Genomic DNA, 10,995 nt, shown 5'->3' with positions numbered 1-10,995 from the left:
AATCCCATCAGGTTTACAGGAAGGCGCTTTCCACAGAGTGCAAATGCAGCAAAGCAAAACGTGGTTGTTTTGTGTTCAACATACATCCATAAGGAATCCACAAAGGAAAGAAACGAAATATATGTGTTATGAGTGTGACGTTGCTCTCTGTGTACATCCGTGTTTCATGGATTTCATGGACAAAAAACATTACTAATTGATTATGTATTTTATTTGCATATTTTACAGTTTTATCCATTTTCGTTTCAATATTAGTGCTAAGTAAAAATAATTGTGTTGTATATATATTTTTTACTATTTTGTTCATGTGCCGATGGTTTGCGACTCCTGAAAAACAGTACCCGATTTTTTGTGATAAACGCTGACAATGGTAAGTACGATTTTTGTACAATTTTTGGGTCGTTCAAACTGTCATAAAGCCTTTGATTATATAAATGTCCATAAAGCATACATTTAATCAAAAAATATATTTTTATGTACAAAAAACTCACTCCCCAGAGCACGGCCAGCATTACGTAACTTACTCCCGGAAAGGTTAAAAAAGAAAACTCCAATACATTGGTCATAGTATGAAAAGTTAAACGATTGATGGAAAAGATTTCAAGGAATTTATAGATCAATAGAACTATTTTCAGTTTTCAGCTTAATTCCCATCATAAGCCACAGGCCACAGACTATTAAAATATTCATTCTATCAACAAAAAAGCCGTTTAAATTGTTGCGCTTTTTTTTACGGATCTTGGACAGTAAGTAATAAAACAGAAAGTTTTAAAAATTACATTTATTAGGTAAACCTTGTTTTTATGAATCTTTTTCATTTGTTCAAATCTGCCCCTCACAAATGCGAACATATTTGAAGCGTTTTGGAACATTTTACTTTTGACAGTCAACTTTCAGCTTTGGAACACCATTCACCACCCTAAAACCGGAGATTTATAAATGGCGCTTGGGACTAGGTCGATTCTGTCAAAATAACAAATTAAATGTGAATTGTGATCAACAACAGTTTCGTCATGGGCACCCAAAAGCCTGGCGAATGGGCCAATTCTCTTATAGCACGCTTCGAAGACCAGGTAATGATCATATTACGTTTTATTCGAAAAATCATAAAATACGACTGCTCCAGGAACTGTCACTCGTAAAATCAATACCGACAACCCCTTTATATGAATGAAAATGCCTGTTGCGACCATCTACCTAGTTGTTTATCTCCCACGGCTTATACGTTTAGATTTTAATATACATGCAATGATTAGTGATCTTACTAAGTCATTGATTCGTCTCGAAGCGCTCTATGAGCTGTATATATTCGAGAATTTTAACATTGTACAATTATTTTTATTTGCGGAAAAAATATCAAATTTTCGCTTTTCTTTTTTCCTACTGTAAATATATTTGTTTTCTCGCGATAACTTAACAAATTTTATATTATTAATGGTCTATTTTAAAACACCATTTATTACGGAGTTTACATTTAAAAAATCTCATTTCACTAAGGGTTGTCAATAATTTCATGATTGGGAAAAAATATATGAAGTGTACGATTGGAAAGATAAATGAGAAACTCGTGGCGTTATATCCTCTCTTCAAACCACTGAAAAGAAATGGTTTTATAATCATAACATAAACAACTAAATAGCTTAGATATTTATATTTTTTCTAAAAATAGGATATTATTTGTGTGTTTTCCTTCCTGTGTAATTCAATTACAGTGGAAAACATAATATTTTAATACTATTAGTTAATTTTTAAAACATTTGTCACACTTGGGTATGAAATGTATAAGCACCAAAGGGTGCTGTGCAATATTAAATATTTTGAAACTTAAAAAGTATTTTGAATGCATCTGTTCAATATCTTCGTGGACAAAATAGAAAGGGGGTGTGTAAAAAATTCTGCTATAAACATAAGAATCTTTACACGAAAACTTAGTGTTAAGAAATAACTTAACAATTTTGTAATTTTATTCATTGATATTGAAGCCAAACCACAAAGTAAAAATACAGAAAAGCGGTACATGGTAAAAAAAACAAGCTTAACATAGAATTTTTAGGCCATTTTTTTAATTGTTTATTCTTTGGTAGAAAGCAGTCACTTTGTGGTTTGGCATATTGATGAAAATAAAACAATTACTTTGTTTATAACCACGAATTTTTATTTATTTAATTTTCTATAAGCTTGGTTTCGCTTGGTACAAGCATCTTCACTGTATAAAATTAAACTAATCTAAAAATACAATGTGTGTGTTTATAAATACTTTAAAAAAAAAATAAACTTAAGGTAAGTACCTGTTTTAGGTTCTTAGGGTTAAATAAGGGAAGATAAAAAACTTTCACTTCAATAAGAACGGCCGCCAAGTGACAAATCAATTTAAATTTTAACGAGATAAAAGGCTGGTTTTCCCCATCTCAAAAACGATGATCACACAAAACAACAGTCACCAAAAAATTCACACCTTCTGAGTAGTGCTTGGCATACTGACTGGGGAAAGGTAGCTGTATACGGTTCTACCGGCAGAACCCAGTTCTTTAAAACTAAGCCCCCCACACTTGACTTTGGTTTCTTTTGGGTACCCCCTCGTAGGTTTCTTCAAATCAAACCATGTTATTAATTTAGCAAAGTGTCAAAGATAGAATCGTTGAGCGCCCTTGGGATATAAACGTCACCATAGAAAATATACGCATCTATTTAATTTATTTCCAGTTACCGTGTCGTCAGAGCCCGCAGAATACACACTCCCGCTACAATGAGGAGCAGTGCAAGGCGTGCCTCATTCAAATCAGCCGTCACCGCTTCTCTCTCGTCATATCCGGCCTCACTAAGATACTGCAGAGAGTCAACGAGTTGGTGAGTAGACCAGAATGTTGCGACACAGTCTTGTTTGCCGTACAAATTGGAGTGGGAGTCACAATCGTCAGCAACGAGGAAACGACTAGTGAAGCGTTGATACTGAAACCTCTATCTATTGTTTTTGAAGAGTCATTGAAATAAACTATGAATATGGGAAAACAAAGAAATATATAAACAAAAAGTTACATTCATACTTAAATGATACTTATTTCATGTGGGTGAAGAGTTTAGAACATGTGAACGCATTTTTAGCAGAATTTTTTCCACTTTTTTCACCGCACGGTTTTTTTTAAATATTGAAACGCTCAAAAACTATATAGTAAAAAGATAAACACACGTGCGCACCACCGTGTCTAGTAACAACTAATGTCAGATGCGGCCGCCGGCAGTTATCAATCGAATACAATACAATGCGCCACCGTTGCCGTAGGCACAGTAAAAACTATATAGTAAAAAGATAACCACACGTGCGCACCACTGTGTCTAGTAACAACTTATGTCAGATGCGGCCGCTGGCAGTTATCAATCGAATACAATACAATGCGCGACCGTTGCCATAGGCACAATCAAAAAATAATTTCTCTTAATACAAGTAGCTATTCTAGGGAAATTACTTATGGTAGATTATATAATATTTCTAAGAATATATAAACACATTATAATATCTGGTAAGACGGCCCAATTTATAAAAACATAATTTTGAAAAAAACAAGTACGTTATTGCGAAAATAGAATCAGCTGGCGTTGTGAAATAACGTCGTGGCGTTTGTGTTGGCATACGAAAAGTGTGCTGACACCAAAATTTACACACTCCCCATTTTGGCTTTTAGATAGTACATAATATATATTACATTACTTGCAGAAGATAAAAAATGTTTGCATTTTGATTGTGAGGAAGCTCTTTCTCACCTACAATAATACCTCTTCATGGATATACAGGGTTTTCCAATAAGAGGTGTTATTTTGAATAGCCCTCTATTTCGGTAGATGATACTTTTGAAGCTGTCATTTTTTGACATTTGACAAGTAGAAACTACGCCATTAATAAAAATGGAACGATACACGCTTCAAAAACGCATTGAAATTATTAAAATTCACTTAAGTGAATCAAATGCAATCATCTTGAGTGATGAGGCCCATTTCCACCTCGGTAGCTTCGTCAACAAGCAAAATTGTCGCATCTGGGGTTCGGAAAACCCAAGAGTTATTGTTGAAAAGCCTCTCTATCCTCAACGTGTGACTGTTTGGTGCGGTTTATGATCCGGCGGAGTCATTGGACCTTACTTTTTCGATAATGAGGCTGGAGCAACAGTTACGGTGAATGGATCGCTATCGAGAGAAGATTAATGATTTTTTATGGCCGGAATTGGATGGTATTGATCTGGACAACGTTTACTTTCAACAAGACGGCGCTACGTGCCACACAAGCAACGAAACCATTGATCTTTTACGATTGAATATCAAAATAACACCTCTTATTGGAAAACCCTGTAGAATATTTTTATTTAATTGAAATAATTTTGCCTTAATATATCAGTGGCGTGCGGCCACATCTATTATTGGTCATGCTGTAGGATACATTTTGTATTATATATCTTAAAGTAAATAATATACAAAAAATGAAATAATCATTTTCAAATACATAGCAAACATATTTCTGTTAATTGCAAAACAGATAATTGAGTCGTGTAATTTCTATACCCGCTATATCAACTTTCATTGATTTGGAGAAAACCGCAAAAAACTGTCACATCTCTAGCGTACATAAGTAAATGCATTAAATTTTTTTATATAATGAATTGGAGTAATAAAATTTCGAAAAGCATTTATTTTTCTATATATGTCTAGCAATAATTAAGTAATTTCGATAAATAAAATGGATATAGCGGATTTTGATACTCACTTCGTGATTTTGAAAGTCAACTGAGGCGACATGGCGGGTTTAGAAACTCACGCGTAGATCATTTTGACACACGAGCGTGGCGTCAGAGCGGCGGCCATATTGTATTTTGGCAAAATAACTGCTTGTGATTCGTTGAATCCGATATAGCGGGTTTTGATAGTGACTTTCTGTATGATATAGCGGATTTGGTTTCTCACTCGCAGTTTTAACATGGTTTTTGGTCATGATAAGGAGGGTTTTGAAACTCAATTTTAGGCTCCTCTTGTTGCTCGCAAAAATGTGAACAAGATGTCATACTCAGATCATTTTGTCAAAAAATCGGATATAGCGGGTATAGAAATTATAGGATTCAATTCACTTACGGTATTCCGGGGGCCTCCTGGAATTATTGTAAAAAAATAAGTTATGCATTCTGCATCCCTGCAAAAGAAAGGCTCAGTAAAAGTGAATATTTTGTTATTATTTCCAGTTCCAGCCAGCATGTGCCGGCAACGTGAATCGTCTCCACACCTCTGAGGTGGAGAAGTCATACTATGAGAGCTTGCTCATCGTGCTGGACACGCTGGAGAAGTGCCTGAGCACGCAGCCCAAGGACACCACCAAGTTCGACGAAGCCATGAACGTCAAGCTGCTGCTGAGGGAGATATGCCAGTTTATAGGTGTGTTGCTTTATTCATCAATAACTAGTACGGAACTGTGAGACACATCCGTGGTGGAGGAGTTGTTCTACGAGAGCCTGGTCATCATCGCTGAATGTGTGAATTTCGAAGGAGGGCCATTAAAGAGAACTAAAGACGGGTTGCTTCAGAAAATTTTAAGAATTCTTCAAATTTTAAAGTTAATTTTCAAGTTCTGTGAAAGATCTTATCATGTTCTGTTATTATTTCAGTTCTGTCAAGTAACTGGCCTATAATGATATAATAAAAGAACTTGAATAGGACTTTCAAAGAACCCGAAAATGAAAGTTGAAATTTGAACAATTATTCTAATTTCAAAGTTAATTTTCAAGTTCTGTGAAAGATTTTTTCAAGTTCTGTTATTATTTCAGTTCTGTCAAGCAACTAGCCTGTAATGATATAATAACAGAAGTTGAATAGGACTTTCACAGAACCCGAAAATGAATGTTGAAATTTGATGAATTGTTCAAATTCTCCGAAACAACCCGTCCTAAGTCATTTTTACATAAATATTTTCCCTTTTTTCTACATTCCAGACGTTCCAACAGAGAATCACTATGCCCTCTTGCTGAAGCAATTGGCCAGCAAAGTGCTGTTTGCTCTGAGTCTCAACTTCTTCAATGCCGTGTTCAACCGCATATCTGCAAGATTACAAGTAACTTTTTATTTACATTTAAAAATAATATTTAAACCATTATGAATGAAAATCACAAATTTGCTTTACAAGATTTTAGGCAGTATTCTAGGTAGGTACCTCCCTAATCAAATTGAATTGATAATAGTTTATTTTGAATAAGGAACGATTATTGAAATTGAGGAAAAATAATTTAAGATTCTTTTATCTATAGTTCTGTTGTCGAAAAAAATTCTATAAATCAGAATACAGTACCTATATTATAATTCTTCTATGGTTTCAGGAATTGTCAGCCTCGAATGAAGAAAATCCGGATTACTCCGATATAGAGTTGATACAATGGATCAACGTCGACGTTGTCCGGTTGATACGCCTATTTACAGGTTTGTCACAAACATTATCCGTCTTACTAATTAGATTCTTATACGCCGGTACTACATTGGTATGGTAAAGCCGGCCTTAAGCCTGGTTGTTTTAAGGCCGTTTTAATCATACAAACGCCATGGTAATAAGCCAAGTTTTACCTGTTCCGACCTTACGCACCGCATTATATTTACAGCGTGTTTACACGTAAGGAGGTATTTGATTAATTTAATAATACATATTTATCTTAAATTAGCAGAAACTCTCTTATAAGGTTTTTCCAAGGGACAAAAAACAAAATTTAAAACTAAAAATTCATACTAATAATGATGGAGTTTTACCTACCATTAAAATTCTTATTATGTTGCCTTCCTCATCCAGAACATATATATTATGTGAGAGACGACATGTCGATTCTTGTCATAGTGGTCTGATACTACTTCCTTTTTCCTGTTTTGGTAATCCTGGGATGACATCATCTACTCGCTCTGTGATTGGTTGTTTGTTTTGTCACCGGCAGTTGGCGTCTCGCGTCGTTTCATTTGTCAATTATAATCTCACCAAGCAGTGATTAAATATATGTTCTGGATGAGGAAGGCAACATAATAAGAGTTTTAATGGTAGGTAAAACTCCATCATTATGTACTGCCGTTCCTCATCCAGAACATATATATTATGTGAGAAGTGTTTGTTATCGCCTTGGTGACAGAACTGATGTCAATTGTGAGAGGTTATAGGTTCAAACAGATTTGTGAGAGATGGCAATGTCAAAGAGTTACCTCCTTCCATTACCTCCCTTCTGTAATGTTTTGCAAAAGTGTTCTCGCTCTTCCAATTTCCTCTTTCCAGGATCTTTTCAATGGGGCAATTTTCTAACCAGCTCAGTGATGCTACAGCAGACCTTGTACTCCCTGCTGATTTATCAATGCCAGCACTTTTTAGTACTGTTTTCACCCATCCTCCAATTATTGTTCTTGAGGCAGGTTTTGGCGGGCCCGTCGTTGAAATAAATAAATTTGGTATGGAATTTGATTCTTGTCTTCTTACTCTAGATAAGGTGCATACTTTACGGAGCCAATATACTGGATCTGTAGCTCGGTCTGAGGAAGCTTTAAGCTTCCATCCCGACTGCTGACGAGTAGTAGAATCAGTTTTAGATCCAAAAGCTGGCCAAAGTATAATATGGTCCCCATTGTCCACGAAACTGTCTGGTGTGTATCGTAACAGAGTAAGATCGTGCACTCTTCGTCCAGATGCGAGTAAAAGAATGACAGCGCATCTTCGAGAAGCCTCAAACAGAGTAACTGTTTCTGTAAGGTTTTCTTTCAACCATACAGTAACTTGTCTAGGGTCCCAGATAGGCAATGCTTTCTTCTTTCTAGAAGTATTAACTATACCTTTCATCACTTGTTTAACTAAGGTATGGCTGCTTAGCGATTCACACTCTGGGTTGGTTAATGTTGAAATGGCTGACTTATGAAGAGCAATGGTACTAGGAGCCAAGCCTTCTTTAAGTTTTAAATTGGCTAAAAATCTTGCCAACTGGGAACCTGAAGGATCAGCTATATCCACCTTATTCTTGACACACCATTGGCCCCACCTCTTCCATGCTAATTTATATGCGGTGACCGTTGAAGATCGCCATCCAGCATTGAGGAGGCCTCTCTCGTGTTCTGACCATTCATTGAGCGCTCCTCTCCAGCCCCAATCTTCCATACTTCCATCTCCAGTTTTTGAATCTGAGGAGGATGAAGACCTGTCGAGATATCCACCAGGTTGTCGAGTAGGTTGGTTATTTGTAAAGGTGGAGCTAGTGCTCTCGACTGGAGATCTGGCAGCCAGAACACCTTGGGCCACCTCGGTACTACCAATAGGTAAATACTGACACACTTGTTTAGATGTTCCAGGACTCTCGGTATCAAGCAAGGCGGTGGAAATACCCATGCCAGTGGGAAGCACCAAATCCTGCTGAAAGCATTGTGATATAGGGCTGCTGTGTCGGTGGGGTCTATGCATACATAACTGTTTACAACATGAGCTCTCTTGGATGCAAATAGGTCCACCATGGGTATGCCCCAAAGGCAGAATATCTGGTCGGTCGCTGTAGGTAGAAGGTGCCATTCTGGTAACAAGGTCCCTCGGGAAAGATGATCGGCGAGTCCATTGTATCGTCCCGGGAGGTAATACACTTCCATCCTTATGTTGTGCGCGTCCGCTACTTCCAGAATCTGATACGTTAACTGAAGGAGGTTCACTGATTTCGTACCTCCTTCGTTGCGTAGATATGCTAGTACCGTTCTGTTGTCCGATTGAATGAGACAAGTAGAATTGCTCAAACTGGCTCTCTGGTACTTCAATGCATGGAGAATAGCAAACATTTCTTTTAGGTTGCTGTGCCATTTGGTTTGTTGTTGTGTCCAACAGCCTGAGAGTGGGATGTCGTCTACCTGCGCCCCCCACCCGCTGTCTGCTGTGTCTGTCGCAATGAAGTGGCATGCTTTGGGGAAATGGATAAGGGAATGCGTACTCACGTTGTGCCTCCACCAATCTAGATCCTCCAGTACTGCAAGGTTTACAGGTACCTTCTTCCGGAGTGGGAGCTTTGTCATGGCAAGTGACTGGAGCTGCATCTGCCTGCAGTGCAAGCGACCCCTGGGAACCACAAACGCTGCAAAGTTCAGTTGTCCTAGGATGCTCTGCGCCTCCCTCAGGGACCATTCCTTCCTTGTCGTAACCTTTTGCAACGACTTCCATATTGCCCGGCACTTGTTCCTGGTTAGCATCTTCTGATTGAGGCCAGTGTTCCATAACACTCCCAGATATTCTATCGCCTGTGTCGGTAGGTGAACACATTTCTTTATGTTGATGGTCCAGCCGAGCGACTGTAAGAAATCCAACACTACTAGTGTCTGCAGTCGGAGAGTTTCTTGACTCTGATGAGCCAGGAGAAAATCGTCCAAGTACCCAATAACTCGAATGCCCTTTTTTCGAAGGATCTCTGCGATCCAATTGGTTATTGCTGCGAAAATTTGAGGGGAACTGCTCAAGCCCTGGGGCAAACATGTCATCTGCAGACATTGACCTCTGTACACGACACGCAGAAAACGTCAATGGGTCTTTGCCACTGGTATATGAAAGTACGCATGCGCCAGATCTACTTTTGTCATATAGTCTCTGGGTTGCAAAAAGTCGGGTACTTTGAAGTGGGAGATCAGGGAAAACTTTTTCCCTCGCACAAAATCGTTCAACACTTTCAGATTGATGATGGGACGATTGGTCCCGTCGCTCTTCTGCACCAGAAACATCTGGGAGAGAAAACCCCGATTCATGGGTGCTGGTTCCAGCACTCCCATCTTCAGCAACTCCTTTATTTGTATGTCCATTTCGGGTGTTTGTCTTGTGGTGAAATTGTGCAACCTCACCTGAGTGGGTCTGGACAATGGAGGTCTCAACCAAAATGGGATCCGATAGCCATTGAGGATTTTTAGGGCGAAGTCGGGGGCATTTGCGATACGCCATTGTTCTAAAGAACTTCGCAATTGCCCTCCCTGAAATCGCCTGGGCTGATTGTCAATTGTTTCGGGGACGACGGTGCGAGGTCTGCCCACGCCCCGTCGGCCTCCGAAATTTCCGTCCTCTGCTGGAAGAGGAGGAAGGGCCAGAGTGGTGACCGGGGTCTGCCCGCCGGTACTGATATGGAAATTGGGTGAAACCCAGATTTCCTGCAGAAGCACATTGAGTCTGTGTTCTGTTATTTGGCCTTGACACAGATTCCAAGTCAGATCTCGCAGACCCCAAGGGTTGCCTCGCAACCCTTGGGGTCTGCGAGATCTGAGCCCTGAAGACTTTGCTTGCCCCACCAAGTCTCTGCAACTGGGAGACAAGCTTGTCTTCATTAAAAAGGTGCGATACCGTTGGAGGAATTTTATCCAGGGCTGATTTCTCCGATGGAGTTTTGCACAACTCCAGGATACGATGGCGTCGCCGCTCAACGATTTCCGCCCGCTTCCCACAAGCTATCTGAAGGATTGCATCGTTTTTTGCAATACTTCCCCCAAGGACATCCTGAAATTTCTCCGCTAGGGTCTTCGGCGAAAGTTCGGTGTCAGGCTGACAGCTCCAGGTTAGGACGCTCTGTATAGAGTCCTGGATGACCTGCCTTTGTTGGAGCGCCACGTGAGTGATTGCTGCAAAGGCCCTTTCCATTCCTGTGAGTTGAGCACATGCCGGCGTGAGGGAATTGAGCTCGCAATTTACTTCCAACTCTTTGAATCCCGGGTCTGCTGCATATTCTTTTAATGCCTTTGCGTAGCGTACGTTACACCAACCGGGAGTATCAAAATTTTGCAGGCGCTCCACCATCTTTAACATAGCATCTGTCGGTGCTCCCATTAATGGTTCCTTTAACGCAACTGTGGGATCCGGCACACGAAAAATCGGAGCAGCGGATGTACCACAAGCACTGGTGCCTGGCGCGTCTATAGGGGTTGACAAAGACTCGCCGTCAATTTCGGAACCCTCAAACTCACTCGCGTCAGAATTGCCGGCGGCCGCGGCATCTCGCCTGA

The 10,995-nt window shown here is 39.5% G+C and overlaps 1 protein-coding gene across 3 annotated transcripts in view; it reads left to right on the top strand.

Annotated features, from left to right (window-relative positions):
* The first annotated feature begins 951 nt into the window (after positions 1-951).
* The window catches only part of Nf1 (neurofibromin 1), a 103,994-nt gene continuing 93,950 nt past the window's right edge, over positions 952-10,995 (top strand). For all 3 annotated transcript variants that reach the window (XM_089647957.1, XM_089647956.1, XM_089647955.1), the window contains exons 1-5: positions 952-1,073; positions 2,704-2,847; positions 5,223-5,412; positions 5,967-6,085; positions 6,348-6,447. In XM_089647957.1, coding sequence (XP_089504083.1) covers positions 1,014-1,073; positions 2,704-2,847; positions 5,223-5,412; positions 5,967-6,085; positions 6,348-6,447 — 613 coding nt within the window. In that variant the 5' untranslated portion in view covers positions 952-1,013. The remainder of the gene's footprint in view (positions 1,074-2,703; positions 2,848-5,222; positions 5,413-5,966; positions 6,086-6,347; positions 6,448-10,995) is intronic.

This window comes from Hesperophylax consimilis, chromosome 27 (genome assembly GCF_061612785.1).
Source record: "Hesperophylax consimilis isolate HC1 chromosome 27, BYU_Hcon_1.0, whole genome shotgun sequence".
Lineage (NCBI taxonomy): Eukaryota > Metazoa > Arthropoda > Insecta > Trichoptera > Limnephilidae > Hesperophylax > Hesperophylax consimilis.
The sequence above is the reverse complement of the archived record's forward strand: the minus strand, read 5'-3'. Positions and strand labels throughout refer to the sequence as shown.